Source organism: Perna viridis, chromosome 4, assembly GCF_037379345.1.
Source record: "Perna viridis isolate PV_CMFRI_1.1 ecotype Kerala chromosome 4, ASM3737934v1, whole genome shotgun sequence".
Classification (NCBI taxonomy): Eukaryota; Metazoa; Mollusca; class Bivalvia; order Mytilida; family Mytilidae; genus Perna; species Perna viridis.
This window is the reverse complement of record NC_142448.1, coordinates 4,804,640-4,830,605: the sequence shown is the minus strand read 5'-3', so window position 1 is coordinate 4,830,605 and position 25,966 is coordinate 4,804,640. Positions and strand designations below refer to the sequence as shown.

Here is a 25,966-nt window from a genome sequence, read left to right as displayed (position 1 = left end):
ACCACACCTTGATAGTGGCTAAAAACCACTAATTCCACTTTCCATAGGCTTCTATGCTAATTTCACAATATTCAATGGCTTCTCTGGACTTTGCCTTAACTTTAACCTGCAGAGGACTATATATCAGCATGATTCTACATATGTCAGCTCACAATCCTCAGAATGGCATGTGGGGTTAGCAGACTTGCAGTGCAGTACTGGTCACCGGAAGTGAAGGGTCTATAAATAGCATGGGAAATCCCAGTGTTTTCACAAGATAGGGGTATATTTAAAAATCATTATGGAGATTAGGCTTCACATCACAAGAAGCAAAATGCACCTATAAAATGTACAGAAATGTTTTTCCTTTCAGAAACTGTTTAAATTTTTTAAATAAGATGAGAACTTTTTTCACAGCACTATGAGGAACAGGGGTAATTTCTGCGTAGGACTATTTTTGCGTACGTTCCAAATGCTCATTGGTTGAATTGGTGGTCTGTAACCTAAAGAGTCACTTTTTGTCTTAGAAAAAATAAATAACTATACAGGTATCTTCCTACACACATACTGAATGCATTTGCAAAGTTTCAGTGAAATGTGACAAGCACTTTTTTAAATATTTGATTTTTAAATATAGGGTAACCAAGTTGTGCGAGCAAAAAAGTGACAATATTCTACCATACTTAAATGCATTAAATATTTGCAAAGAACTTTTTCTGACTTTTCAAATAAAAAATATCAATCACAACTTGTTTTTTAACAATATTAATGAAGAAATAGTTTTAAAAGTAATCATTTTCTGAGAAATTGGTCTATTTTTAAAAAATTATTTCTGACATGCCTCCCCCTTTTTCTTGATCACGTCAAAAATCCTAAATCTTTAAATTTTCACAAAAGGTGATATATTTGGCTTTAAATTTGTAAATACGGTGTTTTCACATTAAAACATGACCAGTAAAGGGCACCTAAAGCAAAAAAAGTACTCAATAATGGATTTTCCATGTTGCCATAGGGGAATGCTGATATGGCCTTAACCGCAGTAATGAAAGTGAGTTTTTCCTCATTTCTAACCTAATTTTTGCTCAAATCTATACAAAACTTGATTTCAAGTGCTTATTACCACCATATTTAGGTAAATATAGCCCTCAAAGTTTAATATTTGATATTTTTACTTAATTTTCTACACTTTTTACAAGATAGGACATAAAAATCAGCCAAAAAGACCAATTTTCAATAATTTGGACCTATAACTTAAAAAAATGCATATTTTGAAGGATTTTTGTAGTGTATTCCTCTCATGGCAAAGTTAACAAGATCTTCAAGTAGTTTAAAGCTATTTCAAAAAACTTTTCATTTTGCCATGGCTTCTACTTAAGGCTAAAAACCACTAATTCCACTTTCCATAGGCTTCTATGCTAATTTCACAATATTCAATGGCTTCTCTGGACTTTGCCTTAACTTTAACCTGCAGAGGACTATATATCAGCATGATTCTACATATGTCAGCTCACAATCCTCAGAATGGCATGTGGGGTTAGCAGACTTGCAGTGCAGTACTGGTCACCGGAAGTGAAGGGTCTATAAATAGCATGGGAAATCCCAGTGTTTTCACAAGATAGGGGTATATTTAAAAATCATTATGGAGATTAGGCTTCACATCACAAGAAGCAAAATGCACCTATAAAATGTACAGAAATGTTTTTCCTTTCAGAAACTGTTTAAATTTTTTAAATAAGATGAGAACTTTTTTCACAGCACTATGAGGAACAGGGGTAATTTCTGCGTAGGACTATTTTTGCGTACGTTCCAAATGCTCATTGGTTGAATTGGTGGTCTGTAACCTAGTCTTAACCAAAGTTCGAAATGAGAAACACGGTCAAATGCTCTAATAATCTATAAAGCAGCTGCAAAACAGTCTTTACCCCTTTTTAAAGGACCTTGAAGTTAAAGAATGAAGTGCGAAGATGGTACCATATCCCGGTCTGAATCCAAATTGTGCATCAGTAAAAATATTATGGTTATCACTCCACTTTGTTAGTCTTTCATTCAAAATTGCGGTGAAAAGTTTACCAACATGTGACACCAACGAAACGCCTCTGCAGTTACCTGGATCGTTCATGTTTCCTTTCTTAAATACTCTAATTATTATGCTCTGCATCCAAATTTCCGGAAAGTCATATAAGACAATCGCTGTCACATTGTCAAACGAGAGAAATGTTCATGAACAGACCGAGAACGCAAATTGATCGTGTACGGAAGATGTTTTCTGTTCTATTCTATGTTATACACAACCAAAGGGGATAAATATCATATAAAAATTACAAAAAATAGATGTGTATAATGCATTTATTGTTTTTTTTTGCCTATTTTGTGACCATGGTGACAAAGTACTCACCGTTGTCTTATATTTATGGAAAGGACCTATTGATATAACAGTAAGGACCTGCTGATATAATAGTAAGGACCTGCTGATAGAACAGAAAATAAAGAACCTCAATGTCATAACAATAGGAAACCTTCTATGCACGAAGAACCTGATGTGACCGCAGAAAATAATTTTCTTGCAGTGAGAACCTACAGGTATAACAACAAAAACAAGAGGCTCACAAGAGCCCGAATCGCTTACCTGGTTTAATTTTGCCTCAAGTAGACTTTGGTAGGACTTTTCATAAGGATCATTTCAGCAATTGAAAGTTTCTTTCTATCATAGTTTCCGAGATATTGGCTGAAAACTGTTAAAAAAAAAAAAGTCCCTGAAGACTTTTGTAGTCCTAATAATAAGGATCATTTCAGCTATTGAAAGGATTTGAGATATATGCGAAAAACTACTGTCTGATTCCTTTGTTCTATTTTAGGTAACAGCGGCCATGTTTTTCTGTGGATCAAAAGTCCCCACACCAGTTCTATGCAGGATACCCAAAGAAACATTCATACCAAGTTTGGTCCCAATTGGGCAAGTAGTGTCAGAGGAGAAGATTTTGGAAAGAAATAACATTAAAAATAGCAAAAATCGTTGAAAAGGGCAATAACTCCAACATGGCTGAACAGATTAAAACCAAAATTTGACCACAGACAGATCTCATCATACTGAAACTTTAATTGTATCAGAATTTAGCTTAACCAAATGATTTTGGAAATATATATGCGAAAACCTACTGTCTGCCCGCTATGTTCTTTTTTTTTAGTAACAGCGGCCATGTTTTTCGACGAATCAAAAATCTTCGCATCAGTTCTATGCAGGATACCCCAAGGAACATTCATACAAAGTTTAGTTTTAATTGGTCAAGTAGTTTCAGAGAAGAGTTTTGTATAATTGTTAACGACAACGACGACAGATGTTAAGTGATAGCAGTAGCTCAAATGGCCTTGAGCCAGGTGAGCTAAAAACCCACTGAACTAACAATTCTGTTTTTGATCTTTCAGTACATACATACCAAATATTTTATGTAACTATAGTCTTTTTTGCATACTGATACATATTTTAAAGAAACAATTCATCTTTCAATTAAATCAACAAAATTAAGAATAACTATTGCAAAGTGCCAATCACATGCACATCTGTACAATTTTAATCTATAGTGCAACAACAGAATGAAGAAAGATTTTCTGGTTTTGTTTTGAATTTAGTGGGTTGTTGACATGCACCAGTCACCTGCTGTCTGATATTTATGAGGACTTCTACATAAAAGAGGAAAACTTTCCATGCCTAAAGAACATGCATGGTTGAATTACCTACACATAAACAGTAGAAAACTTTCTCTCTTAGAAGAACCTACATGTATAACAGTAGAAAAACTTTCTTAGAAGAACCTACATGTATAACAGTAGAAAACTTTCTATCTTAGAAGAACCTACATGTATAACAGTAGAAAAACTTTCTTAGAAAAACCTACATGTACACAGTAGAAAACTCTCTATCTTAGAAGAACCTACATGTATAACAGTAGAAAACTTTCTTTGAAAAACCTACATGTACACAGTAGAAAACTTTCTATCTTAGAAGAACCTACATGTATAACAGTAGAAAACTTTCTATCTTAGAAGAACCTACATGTATAACAGTAGTTAATGCCCTATGTTACACAAAAGTAAAGAGAACAGTTACCTGAATAACCCTATCTGGTTACCTGAATAAGCCTATCTGGTTACCTGAATAACCCTATCTGGTTACCTGAATAAGCCTATCTGGTTAACTTTAGCCACACTAAGACATATAAAGGACAACGTAACAGTAAAATAGAAATATATTTATTATTAAACCATGTAAAATACACAAGAAATTATCACAGATAATAGAAATACATGTACCTAGAAAACAATGATATGATTAAACAAATCAAAACAAAACAAAACAATGATATAATGCCAGAAATATGAAACATACAGCACAAGATAAATCTATAACATATAAACTGTAAGAATAAAACAATCTATAATCATTTAATGCATTGTAACAAGTAAAAGGCTTACAATATTGACTGGTTTCCTATCAGAAATGTCTTGGATTTTTCTTTGTCCCACCATGTTATTTCAACAAAATAAAAAATGATATACTGTATAAAACTTAATAGAGGCTATTAACAGCCTGAATAACTAACATTAGAAATCTTGTGGTCATATTATTTGATGAAGCAGAACAATAATTAAGTAGCACTCTTCATAAGAAGCATGCAAAATGTGATTCATGGTTGGAAAGCCTACATATTTTTATTTTTGATATTTTGTTTAAAATGTCATAATAAACAGAAAGTAACACATGGTTTTTCATATAACCCATGTTCTTAGGAGATAAAAATTATATAAAATGCACTGTAGATTTCAAAATTAAGGAAGATAACTCTGTAAATGACACTTAAATACAATAGAATCTATTGGATTTTAAATGTTGATTATCTCTTGAGAGCAGGCAGATATGAATAAATGACTGGTTACTGGTACACATTTCATGATATAGACCCATAAAACAATTTAATTACAAAAATTAAAATATGTAGTCTTTCATGGGGTGTATCAAATTTTTCAGATTTTGCATTATTCTTACAAAGACAACTACTTAATTCATATTTTATTTACGAGGTCAAACTTAACATCAATTGGGACTAATCATGAGGATCAATATATCAAAAGTTTTTATCTATCATGGTTTTCTACTTTTAAGTAATATGCTGCAGATGATCAGTACAATTAACAAATTAAACCTTCAAAGGAAACACTTGAAAGATGATGTTTACACAAAATCAAAGTTGAGTCAAGGTGAGCTAAAAAATCAGTTGAAAAAGAAATTACATGTATATCAACTGTTACTTTACTAAGTGTATATCATCCAAACTATAGCAGATTTCTACAATAAGTTGAGTGGAACCAAAGTACTAATTATACCATCACACTGAATTTATAGGAAAAACTGAGTTGCATTTCAAATGGAACTTATATTGAATAATTTACATGGAATATAACACAGAGATCTAAACATTACAGACTTCCTCAATGCTAATAATTAGCATCATTTACTAACTATGTTATTTCAAAAAGTTAAAGTGTCACTATGATATGCTGAACATGTTATTATCACAATAGCTTCCAATATTAACATCAAGTTGCACACATGCTAGATAACCCCAGTTGTACAGGAAGCTGACATCAGCAAGCACCCAAAATTGCTAACAACTTATGCACTATCTACCGGTATATAAAGCCACACACCAAATTTGATATCAATCCATTTATTAGAAGCAAAGATTCTTGTTACAAAAATTTTCTCTATTCCATATAGTGAAAAATGGCTAAGTCCCATACAGCAGGAAGTTGACATTGGGCAGCACCAAAATTGGCCTACAATGTATGCCCTATGACGGCCATCTATATAAAGCCACACATCCAATTAGAATTCAATCCTACATTTTTGAATTGACAGAATGGACATGGTGATCCCAATATACCACCCACTCATTGAATACAAGTATAACATCTCTCTCTGTCCCAATGATTGTATAAGTAAATAATTTTCACACAACAAGTCAAATTGTGACAAATATTTTAACTAAGTCATCTGATGTGAAAATTAAAAAAAAATAAACTGATCTGTAGATTCTTTAAGCCACTTGTACTGACTTCATTGCAGTCTCTAGAGCTTCATCTGCTACTGATGTTGTATTTTCTTCATCATTCTGGAAATAAAATCAATATCTTTTTTTAAATAAAATGCTGAATAAAGAATTACATTTTTGTTCATCAAATTAAAATCCTACAAATCCTTGCCATTAGAGACATAATATTTATGATGACAAATGGATACAGAAATACCTTGAAATCTTGACAACCTTTTTCTCTTTAGTGTCACTATAAGTTGCTTAATCTCCTCCTCTTTTTTTCTTACTGGAATTAACATACTACTCATTTTCCGCTGAAGGAGAAATTACATTCAAATGCTATTTACATGTAACATACCTTTATCATATAATAAGTAATTATATGTTACATTAATAATTATCTGTAGTCTTCATTAACAATTAACATATTTAAAATTGGGTAAAATACAATGAAAATAATCAATGTCAAAATACTTATTGTCACTGAATAACAACATATTATGTAAAATGAAAAGACGACTGATACATACATCTAAATCCAGCATGATAACCTCAACAAGCCTCTTGACCTGCTTAGGATCAGATAATAAAGCACTTTCCTTCTTCTCATATTCCTTCCTAAGTAATCTGTGTTTCTTCAGGGACTCCAAATTCTCTTTTGAACTCTTCTCATAGAACCTTAAAACAGAAATTATAAATAATATTACAAGATACCCAAAGTTTTACAGCCATTCATTGCTTATGATATGCATTCTGAAGATTATGTTATATATTGTCTGTTATTTGTATCCTCCATTACTATAAAATACTGGATTTTATCACCTTAATGTCTTTCTGACTTTCATATAAATAGTATTATATGTTTCATGTATTGCTACATACAAATATAACAACTCTACTTTCATTATAATAAACTGTGTATGACAGCAGGTTTAAAGTGAACATTTAATCACCATGTAAAAGGTTACTGATATTTTGGTAAATTTTCTAAATATAATAATAACAGAGTCAGTGGTGTGAGAGACAAACTCACTGCTAGAAACTAAGACACAAGGGACGTTGTCAAGGTATACAAGTTTAATGCTAACAAAATCATATATATAATTATATTATATATAATACTATTAATACCTATTAAAGAATTTTAATGCTCTATACTCTGTTGGACTATTTAGAAAAATCACAGAATAGTTTCAACAGACTGTGGCAGCACTACACTGCTAAATAATAATTAAAATTGCCATTATATCATACCAAAAATGGGTAAGAACCATTTAAAAGAAAAAAAGTTGTTGGTACTTACTCCTCGTACTGTTTCTGTATGTCTCTAACATTTTTAAATGATTCCCTTATAACTTCTCTATATGTAGGGGTATCTAATGTAACAACTGTTAAGGATTTTATTTTGTACCTTGATATTGATTTTATTAAGACATACCAATTATAATAATCTATAATAAGAAATTAAGAAAATAGGAAATTAAATTCTAATCTATCAAAATGTAAGTCTGTAACCATCTTGATTTTACATTTTCTAGTACAACATATACTTTTAAAAGTAACACTATTTCATGTATTAATTTGCAGATTGATTTATTTTAAATGTTGAATTATTCCTGTTTATCCTACTTGCTACTCTTGGTAGGTCTGACACAATTTTTTTGGGCAGGGAGGAGGGATCGGGGTTCACAAGTTGCAATTTGGAGAATCTGTCCCACTTTAATAGTGTTTACACTGTATAAATGCCTCTTCACATGTATATCAGTAACACGACAGCATGACTTGACTCACAAAATTGTACTCTGTCACCATGGTTTGAACCCTGAACCGCTTGGTGACAAACCAGGGACAAACCAATTCGGCTAAAGAATTAATCCTTAAACCAAATCGGTTTGTTGCTAGCTTGTTTGATCCTTGGTGACAGAGTATAAACTTGTGAGTCAAATCATGCTCTCCCATTACATCTGGGGCCCAACCAAAATACACAAGGATTTAGCGTAGCTAGTGAACTAGTTGTTAGAGTCATTTTTGGTATCAAGACTCTTGAGGCAGGGGAAGTGTGGCAGGATCGCCTACCTGCATAGTAGTATCAAGTGAGAGATAAACAGCCAGTAAATGACTTGGCTAAAATACTAATTCTTTAGCCAAATCCATTTGTTGCTGGCTTGTCACAGAGCATTCTAGGGTTTGAACCCTGGTGGTGAAGTATAATTTTGTGAGTCAAATCATGCTCTCCCATTACAGTACTTTAACAAAGTTAAGTTTTATAGCCAGTTTACAGAACACATGTGTCTTTAAGAAGTGTATAGTTAAGTTAAGTTTTATACAAAGGATATGGAGGTAAGTTCTCTAGCTCAGTTCTTGTGACCCTGATATTCTGGCCACTGTCATACTGTAGGTGCTTCATGTACATACAATGAGCAAATAATGGACTCTGCCCATTTATGTTGAATGATCCACGGGTAAAGGTTGGTCCTGCACAAGCTGGATGAGACTAGACATAGAAACAAAACATTTCTGATTAAAGATTTGTCACACAAAGTTATAGTAATTCCCTGACTGTTTTATAAAGTCACAAGTGAATATAGTGTCCCATTTAAATTTATATGACTGAGCTGTAATTAATGGTTCTAATTTTATCATAAATAAGGGTCAAACAGTATAGCCCTTCTCCTTTGGAGCTGGGGTTCAACAAGGTAAAGGGTTTAAAAGAAAATAACTGAATTTGATTCCCCTTTAAGTGAATTTGTATAACCTGTCCAGGTAGAGTGATGTCCATTGGTCTGCAGTCAGTCATTTAAAAGTTGTTTTTTTTTTCACATAACTTTCTAAAATTTACTACACTCATTAATTGTAAAAATAGTTAATTTATTTAATGATAATAGTTGATAATTGTAGAACTACCTCTCTAACAGGTTTCTCAAGGAATTTAGATGGCATTTTAATTGCCGAGTGAATTGTTGAGGTTTTTGTTTCCTGTTTCTCATACATATCTTCCATTGTAGTCTCCCTTATAGGAGTCAAAGCATCCATTAATTTCCTTGGATCTACTGGTCTCTGTTTGGTCTGGCGACGGGCTGGTGATGATTTCATGGAGTCTGATGACATTTCAGTTGATCCATCACGAGAAGAGCTAGCTGATCCTGACATTTTTATTTTGGAAGATGTAGATGTGATAGAACTTCTTTTTCTATGGATTCCACGCCTCCTTCGCCCCCCAAATCCACTCTGCATAGAGGTGGATTGATTGAGGGAGGTGGTGGATGTATACTGACTAGGTGTATGGCTGGATAGTAGGTTGTCAAGGAAACTAGTATTAATATTTGCTGATGCTGAAATAAACAAAAGAGTTCAAAACTGTTTTTTATTATCTAATAAATTTAGATTTAGTTATAAAACTAACATTGTTAATCATTTTTTTTTTTAAATTCATCATATTGGTGATGTGACTGTAGAATTAAAGTGTCTTTGATCAGTAAACCACTTACATTTAAAAAAAAATTGATGTGAATTACTCTAACTGTTGACTCAATTGTTACAGTTTTACACTTGTTGCAAGGTCAAAAAAAGATGTGTTAACAAAATAAAACACCTTTTCTTGGTGATAAAAAAAATATCTGTATAATATACAGGTAGACTTTTTATATATTGAATTTTGCACTGCAGTGATGATTGTTGACACAATATGATGAATTGTATTAAAACATTAAACATAATATATACATATCACCTCTCTGTATTAAAACTTAAAACATAACATATACATATCACCTCTCTGTATTAAAACTATTGCTAACATTTTTTAAAAAATTTAGATATTGATTTAAACTTAGTTTTTTTCAGAGTAGATTCCATGACCTTTTTTTACCACATCAGAATCCCTTCTATGAACCCACTTGAGATTTACCTCAATGAGTGATACCACTGATTCCACTGATACCACTGATTCCACTGATACCACTAATACCACTGATTCCTCATGGAACTTGAATATCAACACAGTAAATAGGATTATCTTCTGTCACAACCATGTAACAATAATTATCTCCTTTTTGCACATACATACCAAGTTTTCTTCAAGAGTAATAGTTGAGGAGGAGTTGCACTCGAGAGGTACATGTATGTGGTTATAAGATAAAACTTAGCCATTGGACTAACAGAGGGGATTTCTATTTACCCCAATCTTCTTGTAAACAGGTATGATAATAATTTCCTTCCTCCTGTCCATGTAAATCAATAAAAAATTTCTTTCTCCTGCCCCATATCATTTTAAAGAAATGGATGAGAATCTAATCAATCTACATAAATTTCATTTTTAGGGTATACTATAACATATTTTTACAAACCATCTCATATGTACCCAGACAATAGAAAAAAGTGATAGCATTTTACGAGTTTCACTGAACTCACATTTCTTTTTCTGAGCATTGATAATTTCCTCTCTAACTTTAATGTCTGGTGGTTCTAACTTGTCCATGTTCCATTTCATCCACATCCTTGGAGCTGGTCTTACACCTAATATGTTAATATGACATAGGATTAATAGGAGATAGTAAAATTACAAAATATTACACAGATGATGCCCCACACATGAAAGATTTGTCAATTGACACTTAGAAAACACAATAAATTAACAACTTTTCACTAAGCTGCAAAGCTACTTGGTAGATTTTCCATCACTATGCATGTGCATGAAGAAGAACAAAAATAGATAAAAATACTATTAGAAGATTTATACTAAATAAATAGGGATGGTTTCACAATTTAGATTTGAATCAAATACCATTGCGAAAATTCTGACATATCACACAAGTTGCTGCAAGTGCTTCCAAATGAAAAATTGGAATTTTTTAAATAAACTTTTATCACATAGGTATGTCTCATGATATAGGATTAATAAGAGACATAACAAAAAAAAAACAAAAAAACAAAACAAAAAACAAAACAAAACAAAACAAAACAAAACCAAAATATGACACTTGGAGAACACAGTTAATAAAGAACTTTTCACAGAGCTGCAAAGCTATCAATATGCATGTGTATGAAGAAGAACTCCCGACTCTAGTGACATTGTTACTAATTTTAACTATTGGGGATATGCACAAAAGAGATATGAGTCTCTGATATAGTGATGCTAATGCTAATAACGTACCAAAATACAACTGACCAAGTACATGTGATGCTTTTTAACTGACCTAATCAGAAAACTTCACATAAAATTTCAATAGACTGTGATGGCAGGGGGTCATATGCATGAAATAAACACAGAGTTGTGATGAAATGTTGCTAAAGCAACTGCATACCAAATAAAACTGACCTATCATAAGTGGTTCACTTTAAACTTACCTAATTAGAAATCTGAACATTCAAATCTTAATGTGGATGCCGACACTGACAAAGTAATACCTTAGTCTTGCCTTCATTTGTTGCACACAATAAAAAAATGAAAATAGGGCATCCCACTGTGGGTATAAACACATTCTAAAAGTTTCAATTTAATTGGTGCAAGAATTTTTGAGTTATCATGCAAAAACATGCGGGACAGACGGATAAGGGTAAAATTTTATGCCCACAACATTCAATTTTATACTCATAAAATTGAATAAATCTCTGCCATCTACCGTATATCATAATACAAGATTTATCTATCTATTTTCAGCTTTAGGTCTAATCATATAACAACAAGAGGCTCCCAGGAGTCTGAATCGCTCACCTGGTTAAAGTTTGTCTTTCAAGGGCAATAAATTGAACAAGTTGTCCAAAACTTTTGACTCAAGAAGACTTTGGTAGGTCTATCATAAGGATCATTTCAGTGATGGAAAGTTTCTTTCTATCTATTATAGTTTTCAAAAAATTGGCCGAAAACTAAAAAAAACCCATCATTTTTCATCTTTCAAGGGCAATAACTCTTACAAGGAGTCACCTGAAAACTTTGATCCCAGAAAACTTTTGAAGGCCTTATAATAAGGGTCATTTCAGCTATAAAAATAATTTTGCTAAACCTAACGGTTTCGGAGATACATGTATATGTGTGAAAAACTACTGTCTGACCCTATGTTCTATTTTTAGTAACGACGGTCACGTTTTACTCCAAGAAACATTCATACCAAGTTTGGTTTCAATTAGTCAAGTAGTGACAGGAGAAGATTTTTGAAAGAAATAACATTAAAAACAAAAAAAAATATCGAAAAAAGGCAATAACTCCAACATGGCTCAACAGATTGAAATGAAATTTGATCACAGATAGATCTCATCATGCTAAACACTTTTACCCTGTCAGAATTTAACTTAACCTAACGGTTTTGGAGATATATGCAAAAAAACTACTGTCTGACCCCTATGTTCTATTTTTAGTAATGGTGGCCATGTTTTTCAACAGATTATAAATCCCCATATCAGTTCTATGCAGGATACCCCAAAAAACATTCACACCAAGTTTGGTTCCAATTGGTCAAGTAGTGTCAGAGGAGACGAAATTTGAAAAATTGTTAATGATGACAATGACGACGGTCGACAAAGATGACGGACGACGACGGATGCCAAGTGATGGCAATAGCTCACATGGCCTTCCGCCAGGTGAGCTAAAAAAAGTTTAGTTTTTATTACCTGCCTGAGTTCAATGCTTTTTGGGCAAAGTTAGGATTGAACAAATAGTTGTAAAGAATTCCTGAAGTAGAGGCATGCATTATTTTAAAAGATGTTACAACTCATCTAGGGATTGCATCCACATGACAATGTTTCTGACTCAAATTGAGCAGGTTCTTAAAACATGTGGAATTTTTTTTTGTTTTTGGGACCTGTACAAACCTGTTATCCAATCATAAACTAAGGCTATAATATCCTCTTTAAACTGTTCTCCAAACTGTCTGTAGGAATCAGGGAAAGCATAGCAGTAGGCAGCATAGATAGACTGAGATATCAAGTTAGGATATTCCTGTGAGGAGAAGTATGAAAGACTGTAGAAAAAAGGTATCATCCAAAACACCTAAAAATTTCAATTTTTTACAGTAATCTTCATAACTTCAGGTACTTAGAGTTGATGAATGTATGATACAATCAAAATAAGATAATGAATTAATACAAGTCTTATTATATTAAGTTATAAAAGTTGTACCTATTTGTATGATCTTCTCTCCAACATATCCTAAATACACTTACTACACGTACCTTTTTTAACAAATTATTTCAATGAAAAAGATTCAAATAAAATAAGTAAGACTGTTTAAACAAATTATTTTTTTATTAAGCCATAAGATCATGTGGAACACTTACAGCAAAGAAGACATCCCTGTACTGTGGATGCTGGACAAACATCATCAGCTTGACAAAATTGTGGGCACATCTATTAAATAGTCTAACCTGGGAGTTCTTACTAGCCTGGTACTTATCTAAGAATAGGTACCAGAACAAATCCTGAAGAAAATATGTGTTACATGACTAATTCATTCCTTTTAATAACTTAGAGTACGACAGCCATAATGGTATACTGGTATACTGGTACTAAGTTGACACTTAAGAAATAATTCATGGAAGGGGTAATTGTGTACTCATTTTAACATGGGTACAGCATTTATATTCTATTATTTGATACCAAGTGATAGCGAGGTGTTAAATGAGAATATACCGTAAATGCCAAACCCATGTTAAAATGAGTACAAATCTACCTCAGATGGAATTATTTCTTTTCTAATATGACAAATATGGTAATTTTTGTGATAAAAATTTCCCTAGGTGTAGCCAAAATAATGGCTGTTCCATTTAACCAACTCCGTATGAAAGTTGGTTTAATTAAAAAATATACCACATAATCAAGTAAACCATCTATTGAATAAGTATCAGTGTCAATATCAGTATAGTATTAGATAACCTCTCAGCTGTTCAATCATTGCATGAGAGTTTTGTCTCGGAGCAACAGTGAAAGAAAAGAGACAATGCGCAGGTGCTAAAGGTGGGGTTGTACCAACATATACTGTTTGATGTTATGAAGACGTCATATTAGAAAGTTAAATATGCCAGTAAGTACCTGGCAATTAATAATAATAACTAATAGTTAGTCCACAGTTTATATATTTATTGAAAGATAATTAGGGAATTGAAAATCCAGGAGTGCTTAAATTAAGACTCACTGCGTTGTAGAAGTACATTTTCAGGGGTGGATCCAGACACTTTGAAAAGGAGGTGAGCCAGCCAGGGTTCCTCAAAAAAGTGAGTGCTAGGACATTATTTACCATTTTTTTTTAAATAAATTTCCAAATAAAAAGAAGGGGTGCCAAACCCTTGCACTCTCACCCTGGATCCATCACCAATTTAAATTTCAATATTTCCTATAAAATGTAATATTCCACTGAAAATTATTATTCCTTGTCCTTTGAAACTATAGAGCTTTTTCTGCCTTATCAAATTCAAATAAGATATGACTTTGAGCTAGAGAATAAAATTTGAAACTCATTATAACAGAACTTTGTCGGTACATCACAAAATATACTTTATTTCTAATTACATTTGTAACTTGAAAAAAAAAAATTGTGTCAATCATGTGACTAATGTCTACCATAAGTAGGTAATACAGACCTGAAACACTGCCTGAGAAGCCTCACAATAAAACCATTGCTTATAGTAAGGTTGGTAGGTAGCCTGAAAGTCAAACACTTTATATACATAAATTTATGGAGGTTAATGGTTGTAATTATCTCTGGAACTTTATCCTACTAATGTACCCATGGATATTCATTGTGGAATAAAATTTTGATAAAACATGTTTTTTTTTATAATTTGTACGAATAATTTTGCTTACTTTAAGAGGTCTTGCGTGAAAGTTTGATTAAAACAATATTCAAATTTTTTTTTTAAACTTGTACCCATTTACTAAACAAAAATAAATCTATTCAACCTCTAACCATAACTAAAGTTATACTTAGAATAAAAAACATAGTTTGTAATTCTAAATCAAAAAATGAAAACAATACATGCAAATCATGACTTTGTTTATTCTGATATTGTATATAAGTAAAGTGATATACACATGCATGCATGCATAGCCTCTATTTCAAATATAGTCATAACCTTAATATAAATTTTAATTTAATTGATCTTGTGGTATTAAAAATTATCATGTAGAAACTTAATACATACGAATAAATGTAATATTACACATATAAACATATTTGAAATCCAATGAAAACTGATTTAACATGCATCTTACTCATATTTAAATTTAAAATCAGGATTTGAGGTTATTGCTTAAAACTGGGATGTTAATATATTGATGTAATTTAAGGATATGTCCACTTATCATACAATGTAAATATAGGGTCTTAAGTGAAGTACAAATGCTTGTGTCAGTAAGCTGAGTATTAGTCATCTGTAAAACACAGAAGGCATGACACGATTAAACACAGAAATCAGGTCACTTGATTAATTCAAAGAATTATTTTTACAAAGAATTATACATTCCAAAAATAGCATAAAATTAGAAGTTCATACAATATATCATCCTTCTGTATTTTACATGAATATTGAATGTAATAGGTGATTATTATTTTAAGTTAAAGAATTAATGTACAACATCAGGTCTTTTGGAGTAATCTCCCCTTGTCTACAGTGATATCTACCTTATTACTCTTTCTGGCCTGTTAAACACATACACAATCAAGTACATGCAATTGCAATGTTTTCTTTTATAACATAAACATAACAGTTTCAAGTCAAAAAGATAATTTGATGCACTCCATAACTGTTTTCTGTCACAGTGTATCATTAAAAAATTAACAAAATGTAAGAATTACTTGTATACCGATTAATGAACTCCAACTGAATGTTGATTTGATGATAATACATACCCCAAAATTCTGAATTTTTGAAGTGGAAAAGGTGTATAACTCCTAATTATTTAGAAGTTTGAAAAAGAGAGAAATTTGAGGATTGCAATGTCCCTGACTTGTCAAGCTGATGTATGGAAATAGCTTAGATCTTGACCAAAGACTAAAAGGAATGAACAAATGGACTTGATGATCGAACTTTGTTGGTGAATAAGTTAAATAAGTATAGAACCTCATTATTCTTTTACTCCATACAAGGATTCAAAATAAATCATTTTAATATTTAACTACCATAAAAGCCATAATTCTACATACTAGATTAGCCAAAACATTGCACAAGTGCAAAACAATGTTAACCTTAAAACTAATTCAACAACAAAGAAAGTACCTTTTTATACAAATCCATCTGGGCTTCAGTGGCTTTCTTCATCATATCAATGGCAGGAATATCATCAGGTAGGGGAGTTAATTCTGTTCTATCATAACCTGGATATTGAAACAGCTGAAAAACATTTAACATTAAACTTACATGTGTAATAAAACTCAAGACAAACTGAACTTCTTTGTTAATAAAATTGAGAAAACAAGAAATCTGTGAGCAATGGGTCACTAGTGATACCCCCGCTTTCAATTACAATAAAACAAGGAGGAAAAAAAGTCCTCAGTAAACAGGAAGTTGTTGTCAAATTTTTTTCCAAAATGAATATGGCATACATACAGGAAGAAAGTGTTAAAATTTCAAGTCACTGTGATGATAAGTTGCTTAGTAAACTACGACATAAAAAATTGTTATGGACACATGGACCCATGGATAATGGTAAAAAATTATATCCCCTCTCCTTCAGTGCAGGGGTATAAAAATTAATCTTAAGAAAAAATGTAAATATAACAAGAATGGAAATTGTGAATGTGTCAAAGAGACAAAAAACCCCACCGGGATGAAAAATGTCAGCTCAATATATGGTGATTACAATCGTCCCCCTTTTAAATCTGGCCATTGTGAATAAAATATTACACAATAAAAGACACCTAAAAATCTGTTAAAAAAAAAGGTTGTAGTTCCTTTTAAAGAAACTGATTATATGTTACACAAATGCACAAACAATAGACTACTAGCAGTTAACTGACATACCAGTTCCAGACCAGTTACAACCTACAAAAAGTCATGCTCTCACCGCATGTACTGTTAATATCAATCCCAACTCTTCCTACATGTTGTATGTGTGGCTTGAGAACCACAGTACATCATAAGTCACACAATAAGGACACAACCAGTGTCATGCTGAAAACCGCTTGTAAATTTAGTGTGTTTCTTTGTAAAGACCCTATGAACATGTTCATACCAATAAAAAGATTAACTGAGCACAGCATGATACGACCCCAGTGGTCAAATCCTGAAAAGTTGGGGGCAGTGTGGATGCAATATTAGTTTTCGACACACTTAAGCATAAGGACTTACAATTTATTATGGACACATCAAATGGATAAAACATTATGTTGCACAAAATTTTAAATTCAATAAAAAATTTTCATAATCAGACAAAAAATTAAAAAAAAAAATTTTTTTCAGGTGTTGCCCTTTGTTCCCTTATAACTAGAACACTGTAAGAGAAATCTGAAATGTAATTGAACAATGAAGGTAGGCATTTTTATGAGGACTCTAAAATGTTTTTTTTCAAAATCAGACAAAAAATAAAAGAGTTAAATTTTTTGGGTGTTGTCCAACTTTGATCCCCCAAAACTTTAAAACAGTCCAAATCACATAAAATCTGCTGAAACATTTATTTATTTATTTACCAGAATTAAATCAGGAACACAATAAAAAAAAAGAATTAATTCAATTAAAATTGAAAAAAAACCAAACATTCTACATGGGTTTTAATAAAAGACCTATTTCTACCCTCTTTGGCCCCTTTTTCTTAAATGGTAAGGGGCCATAAAGTCCAAATTAATTAGGAATCTTCCTTTAGTGATAAGTAAAATCATATCAAAATTTCAGAACAATTGGTCTACCACAACTAAAGTTATCACACAGAAACGAAGTGTCCCCAGATGACGACAAGGACTGTCCTGTAACATTATATGACTGCAATTTTTTTGTGGTTGTATAAAAATGCTACCTTTAATGGTTTAACAATATCATAACTATATCCCTTACAAATTAGCCTATTCAACAGTTCAGTTAACTTATTGAGTGAGTATTGAGCTTTCCCTGCTTTGTGAAGAATATTACCATAAAATACAGAGTAGGAGAAATCTGCACTTATTGTTTACACACATGTAACTACAGATGTGCTGTGAATCCAATTTTATAACAAAGTTATTACCTCAACAAACTTTGGCTTCCCTGAATCTTTTTTTACCTAAAACAATATTAGATATGGTTGGAATTATTTATATATTGTTATTTCTATTTTCATTGTTAACTTGATAAAATCATAATGATTTAAAGAGTGGACAAAGAAGTTTTTCTTTCATTCCTTTTTTATAGAATGTATAATTTCAATTTTAGCCCTCAAACTGCTTGTTCACTACATTGTTTGTTAATTATCAGTACATGTATACTTTTGATCTGTTATTGTATTTTTTACTGATTATACCAGTATAAAACATACTGTTCATTACTTCATTTTTAATTTAATTAGAAGTCATAAAATGTACTCATTTTTTTTTATTTTGTCCTTTATTTTTTGTTCTTATGACCAGATACTGATTGTGTAATTACTTACAGTGTTAGTTTTACTTTGAGACATGCTAACTTTAGCAATATTTTTTACTCTTTCACTTCTTCCAGGCAAAAATGCTAAAAAAGAGAAAAAAAAAGCTTATTAATTTTGAAACTTTTCTGGAAAAAAAAACACAATTGATTAGAACAGATGTGTTGCTGTGATTGCATTGATAATGTTGAAAAAGCTTAAATAAAATGCTTTGCAGGGCCAAGGTAGATAAGCTGGCAGAGGTTGAACACTGAACAGATGTGGCACAGCTCAGAACTTTGATATGGATTAAATTTTAAATATCAAAAAGGACTTTATATTAATAGAAAACCTCAATTCAACAGTTCCATGAAAACTGCTTGAAGTGTTTTCAAGTTATTGTGATATTACGAAAAGAAATCTTTTTTTATGGAAGAAAATTAAGAAATTAATAACAATTGAAAGAGTATCTAATACCACTGGAAATAAATTATTTACAAAATGGGTGCAACCAAATAGTCCTAATATTGTGAAATCCCCCCTTTTTATGGTCAAAGTCCAATAACTCTAAATCCTAAGGTCTCAATAATCTCTCCTGGGTCAAATGGCCACTCCTATGTAGTACCAAAAACACACTGAACCTAGGTTTAAGCATTGTAAGTGCATTATTTGTGTATATTCTGTGTATAATTTTTTTGTATTTTTACAATGATTTTCTTATATTAATAAAACTTGATGAGTATATTTTTCTTGATTTGTTCAAAATCTCTTTTGATAAGATGTTCCCTACTCTGTTTTTTTCAATAATAATATTTAATTTGATAAACAAAAGCATTGAAAATTAAAAACAAATAATTAAAAATTCAAAGATCAAGAAGTAAACTTCTTAAGTCTCTGTGGTACAAGGAGAAGCATTGAACATTAGCAAGTCATTTGCTCTAAATAAAGTCCAAATTTGATTACATCTTTATCATAAGAAAATTGAAACTCTTTCAACATGTTTTGATAACTATAACTTATGCATGTATCTGTAAAAGCTATTTAAATAATATTATATTACAATACAGTTGAAAAAGATAGCACTTCAGTACACCTGTTCCTTCTTTCATTTCGTTCATTATAAAGCTAAGACAATGTTGCTTCTAGCATATAGTTTGACTATTTTTGTGGATATAAACTACGAAGTCCTTAAAAACTTTCATAATGCAGTGTTAACCAATTAATTGCATAATATGAATGACGCTGACGATCAGCTGACTTCCTATACTTAGTGTAATTAAAGTAAAAAAAATAATTTTAGAACACACTAGAAATTTTGTTGGAATAGTTATTGAACAGGAGTAACTTTTTTAAAGATCACCAATTAATGATTGATTGATTGTTGGGGTTTAACGTCCGAGCAGCAATATTTCAGCTATATTCAGACGATGAACATGAAATGGATGATAAAATGAAAAAAGGGATGGGACACATGGATAATAGGGTCGACAAATTTTGATTGCCACTAGAACAAGGGAGGGATGGGTAGAATCGGGCAATTTAGCCTCCTGTGGCGGAGCGCAAAGGTTCCTACTCCTATCGAATACTACAGCAGGGTTCTTTAACGTGCAAGGAACGTGACATCTTTCCCAACACGATGCACCACTATGGTTTGCTGTCAGGTTTTCCGTATTATAGCCTGACAACCCCAGCATGTAACACGCCAGGGGTACCCAATTCCACCACCTGGAGCACACAGTTGCTCTGTGGGCAGAGCGCCTAGCCCACGGCTAGTTTTCTGAGCACTATTTAGTCATCTTTTACAACAAGCTTAGAGCTGCTGCAGGTCTATTCTTTTAACACCCGCACCTGCACAGGGCATCAACAATTAAATTGTGTAACACAACATTATTATTGGATTATTCTATCAGCTTCCATTGCTGTATCCAAGGGCTAATAATCTATCAAATATGGTATTATCTAACTAATCTAGGAAATCAACCATGATTTTTAGTAAAATCACTCCTAAAAATTGTGTTTTTATGTATTTCATAGTTTATTACTAATCAGTTATCATATTTACTTTAAAATCATCATACACATGTATTAATCTGCAATATTTAATATAATAGCAAGCCTGTGCGATAAATAGGCATATATTATTCCATGCACAGGGCAATGCTTACTTAGGTTACAATAAAGAGCTGCACTTTAAGTGCATGATACGCCCGTTGCCCTTTTAACTTGTCCTTATGCTTTGATTGAATCTTATGAAATACTGTGAGCTCTGTCAAATAACCTCCCTGCCCCCCCCCCCCCCCACCCCCCACCCATTTTTTCACCCATACACTTCTATCTTGTTCAAAACACACTATTCTCACAAGGTTACAAAGTACCTTTTATATTTATTAGTCAATCATCATAACAAATGGTCCGTTTTCAACCATTTTTCAAAGAATAAATTTCCTAGGCAATTTCTGCCTTTTTTTAAAGAGTATAACTTCATAACACGGAAATGTAAAATTTGACATTTATACAAATCGGAAGGGAGCTTATGTCAATAGAGATGAACAATTCACCAAAGTTTCATAAAAGTTAGTGAAAGTATTTTTGAGTTATTAGGCAAAAACTTGATAATCCCCCTTTTTGTTCAGTATAAAAATACAGACGGATAACGGTATACCATAATACGTCCCGTCTTAGATGGGCGTATAAAAAAAAATTGACAATAATATATTTTCTAAATAAATTATTTTATATATAATTTGGTCAATTATTAAATCATATTATCAAACTCTAGATGTCCAAATAATAGAAATATGGTTTAACCTTTACAAGCAATCAGTGTAAATCAAAAAGAGAAGCAGATGTTTGTTTGACCTGATCGCTTGCAGCTCCACCTGTGAATCCTAGATGGGGAAGTAACTGAATTAGTAAACAAATGTTGATAACTTACTCTGTTTCATTGTAAAGTACCCAGCAAATTTGTTCACTTCTTTTGCTTCCTTTTCTGAAAGTATCAAAACAAGAGAAGCATGAACTTTTGATAAAATAAGTCATTTTTGAATCATGGACTGAATTTTAATGTCAAAAGAAATTTATTAGTTCATATATTAGTTTATGTGTGTACTCTTTGTTTTTTTTTCTATTTTTTTTTGTTTTTGTTTTTTTGTTTTGGTCCACTAAGAAATAAGGCTCAAATTGACACAGCAGCATTTCTTTAAATCGTGTACGAATTTTCAAAGAGAAGTCATATCAACAAAATTATTTCCAACAAAATGGTTATACTTCATTACATTTTTTTCAGAATTTTCTAATAAAATATCAAAATATGTAAATTCATCTACCATCACAAATTTTGCTCAAATATTGCTATGCTGATTACAAACAAGGACGGATCCAGAAATTATTAATAATAAAGTGGAGAAATTTGTCTTTAAAAAATGGGTTTAAGGCAATCATTTGCTCATTTATGCCTAAATTTTGCACAAAGTTATTCTCCAAGAAAAGGGAGTCCTAACTCCAGAACCCTTCATCTGGGTCAACCACTGACAAACATAGTGCTGTTATGAGGTCCATTTTTAAACACAACAGATTCAGCATCTCAGTAATTTAATTGTTAATTCATTAAGATTACAATAATATAAAAATTAAACCTTGACATTTCTCATAATGTGTATCAAATTTGACAATTTTATACAAAACAAATAAAATACTGATAAATATAGCTATGAGTGTGAAAAAAGACTTTCAAAGTTTGAAAACCTCTTTTTTGATATCTATCCACTCCTCTAGAACTAATTATAGAGGCTGTGTCTGAAATATCCTCAACATCTGATGCTCTACTCTCTGCTATTAGTTGTGTGTACTTTTGAAATTTTCTTTCTAATTTACTTATCCTCTTGTTAACTAAATCTATGGATCCAATGAAAAAAGCTGTAATTATGTTAAGAAAAACAAATATCATTTCTATAGATAGTAGAAAAATAAACACTTTTGCCAACTGGACTATTTGAAGGCTTATAATAGTCAATATTTAAAAAAAAAAAATTTGTAATTTTAAAGATTTCAGGTGACGAAATGAGAACAGAATCTTTTCTCATTTCTGAAAAATCTTTTGTCGATGAAAAAAAAAGGCGAGAAGTAGAACAAGAGGCTCTTGAAGAGCCTGAATTGCTCACCTGGCAAACCATGCCCTATTAACTAATATAATCTAGTAAAGGTATCATGCTTGGTTACCATGTTTGACAAAAAATTGCTGAAAAAGTGCATATATTGATGAATGCTGTAAGTTCAACTGTGTACCTAAGGCACTATAAAATGTTGGGAATGCCTTCAAAGTGTTTTAAGAACCTTTGGAAAAAATTTGGGTACGTGTCCCAATATGCCATTTTTTCTCAGGCTCAGGGGGAGGGGTTGAGGGAGAGGGGCATTAGTTCACTATACATGTGATGAAGAACATAAAATGAAGTTACATCAGGGCTATTCAAGATTTCCATCATCGCAATTCAACTCTGGAGACCATGTTTACATTATAAACCAAATATCGTTGAAATCAAAGCAAGTATGAAAATTAGCAGGAAAATGGCAGCTATTAGAACAAATTTTCACCATCACCATTCAAATTGGAATACCATGCCATGCTTCCTAGAGACACCAAAAATCACAGGAATCCGAACAACTGGTGATAATGGCCACTTAAAAAAATTTCAATACTGCCAGTCAACTTAGAATATTATGTTCATCTTATGAGTAGCTTTCATCTTCATTATTCTTCTATAGTTGATGAAAAATAGCAAAAAAAGAATTTTGACCCAATATGTATGTTCTATTTTAATTACGATGGGTTGACGGCCATATTTTTCTACCAATGTAAAAGTTTAAACAATCAGTTTGTGCAGGACACTCTAAGGAACAATTATGCCAACTTTCAATAAATTTTGTCATGGTTTCAAAGAAGATTTTTAAAGTTGTACATATGAAAAATAAAAAAAAAACTGTTTCAGGGGCCATTACTCCGACGTCGGGCAACAAATCATTTTGAAAAATTCAGCATAGGTTTATTTTCAGATGGTGAACAATAAAACCTGCTATCAGAAGTTTGCTAAATTCAACAATTTTTTAGTTATTAGCAAAAACTGTATTAAGGCTCCTGTGTCCTATTTTAAGCAACAGCAACCATGTTTCGACATTTCAAAAATTTTAAACAGTCAGTTTATATACCCAGCTCATTAATTTTAAGAATTCATATCATATCATTGGCATCTTAGCCAAATTCTGCAAGCCCACCAGCATTTTTATCAGCATGGCTGTCAGTCAACTTCAAAGACTGAATTTCAATCAACCTACACGCATCATTTACAAATTGCATTATGGGTAACTTTGCTCCTTCTTCCCACTCAGCGTATTTACATGCAATATGTGTAAAATTACACAAGATTTCAATCATGGCTACTATTAAAATCCTTGGATTTACCAAGATACATGTAGTTAATTACATGTAAATAGGAGAGTTTGCCAATCTTATTTGTGATGTCATACTCACTAATTGGCATATCATAATAAGTGTCAAAAAAAAAAACTGTTTCAGGGGCCATTACTCCGACGTCGGGCAACAAATCATTTTGAAAAATTCAGCATAGGTTTATTTTCAGATGGTGAACAATAAAACCTGCTATCAGAAGTTTGCTAAATTCAACAATTTTTTAGTTATTAGCAAAAACTGTATTAAGGCTCCTGTGTCCTATTTTAAGCAACAGCAACCATGTTTCGACATTTCAAAAATTTTAAACAGTCAGTTTATATACCCAGCTCATTAATTTTAAGAATTCATATCATATCATTGGCATCTTAGCCAAATTCTGCAAGCCCACCAGCATTTTTATCAGCATGGCTGTCAGTCAACTTCAAAGACTGAATTTCAATCAACCTACACGCATCATTTACAAATTGCATTATGGGTAACTTTGCTCCTTCTTCCGACTCAGCGTATTTACATGCAATATGTGTAAAATTACACAAGATTTCAATCATGGCTACTATTAAAATCCTTGGATTTACCAAGATACATGTAGTTAATTACATGTAAATAGGAGAGTTTGCCAATCTTATTAGTGATGTCATACTCACTAATTGGCATATCATAATAAGTGTCAAATTAGTTGGCAAATAAACAACTAAATAAACAATTGACAATTTAATTAAAATCTTATGCACATATACTCTAATTACTGAATATTTATATAAAAATTCCATGGATAAAAATAATTTTATTTTCAATTTGGGGAACCAAAAGAATTTTTAATTATCTTTAAAAATGAAAAAGTTATGATGATTTAAAGTTGATGCCCCATACCACTTAATGGTTTTTTTGCCAACCAAAACCAAATCACAGGTAAGTGATGACATCATAAAGAACTCTCCTATACTTTCAATGAATAAATCTGTTTCTGTGTGCTTTTATTTACAATTTCATGTCATACTTCCAATATTTGTACATGTATTTTTATACTTTATTATTGCTGTTTAAAAAATCCAAACACTGGAAATAAAACATGGAACTGTAAATAAAACTGCATGAAAGCACTAATTAAGAGTCAGATATTTCTATCCATCTATCTATTTTCATATATTCCGTCATTATACTGACCATTATGTGCTGTTTGCATGCATGGCTACCGCATAAATTTAAAAAGTACTTTACTATAAATGATGAAAAATATTATATACTGTGAAAATATATTTTTAAATCAAATGACTTCGTTAGATTTTGTTTTGTTTTTTCAAAACTATGTACATATCTTGCTGTTTAGAAAATTTGTATTGATCTGCTCTTTAAAACTGTGTACTGTAGTACAGAGAACTGCAGATGTTGGTAGCATGTTCCACTGTATGATGGTATATGGATAATATGAAAATTTATAAGTGTCTTTCTTTGTATGAATTTATTTATGATGCCGTGATTAATAATGGTACTGTTGGTAGGGATGTTTATTCCGGTGGCGGTGTCTGTTAACGTTCCACTTTCAAAGGATACGAGATTTAGCTCTTTGCATAGACTCGATCTGTTTCTTCTTCTTAGCCAAAATTTCTGGTTTCGAATCGAGATTTCCATCGCAAATGTCAATTGGAGAACCTACACGATTTAATCTTGCATGTTGTTCGCGTTCCATTGTTTATGCGAAGTCAAAGCCAATCCGAATTTTTCTTTCATTGGATTTTGCACTTTATATTAAGCGCATTACTGATGTGTTGTTTCAATTAGCAACAAGAAGCTAGTTTTTGTTTTCGTATCTGAAAGAAAAATAATTAAAAACCATTTCACCTAAAATGATAAAAAAAAAACAAAGTTCAGTTAAGTTTTATTCCATAGTTCTTGGCACATATTTTTTTACCATTAAAAATC

The 25,966-nt window shown here is 31.8% G+C and overlaps 1 protein-coding gene across 4 annotated transcripts; it reads right to left on the bottom strand.

Annotated features, from left to right (window-relative positions):
* Positions 1-4,211: 4,211 nt before the first annotated feature.
* LOC148618522 (protein FAM227A-like) lies at positions 4,212-25,814 on the bottom strand. 4 transcript variants are annotated; one of them, XM_088577537.1, is made up of 17 exons: positions 25,598-25,814; positions 22,327-22,497; positions 21,518-21,571; positions 18,616-18,689; positions 18,214-18,249; positions 16,275-16,388; positions 15,680-15,697; positions 14,640-14,702; positions 13,341-13,481; positions 12,876-13,002; positions 10,479-10,583; positions 8,973-9,400; positions 8,406-8,562; positions 7,372-7,450; positions 6,599-6,746; positions 6,283-6,382; positions 4,212-6,146 (listed from the first exon to the last, which is right to left on the bottom strand). In XM_088577537.1, the coding sequence occupies exons 1-17, from the start codon at positions 25,731-25,733 to the stop codon at positions 6,142-6,144; spliced, it is 1,956 nt and encodes a 651-aa protein (XP_088433663.1). In that variant the 5' UTR covers positions 25,734-25,814; the 3' UTR covers positions 4,212-6,141. The 4 variants fall into 4 exon arrangements, with proteins under 4 accessions (XP_088433663.1, XP_088433664.1, XP_088433665.1 ...); XM_088577538.1 differs by lacking the exon at positions 15,680-15,697 and having other exon boundaries at positions 25,598-25,813; XM_088577539.1 differs by lacking the exon at positions 6,283-6,382 and having other exon boundaries at positions 25,598-25,812.
* Positions 25,815-25,966: the final 152 nt, after the last annotated feature.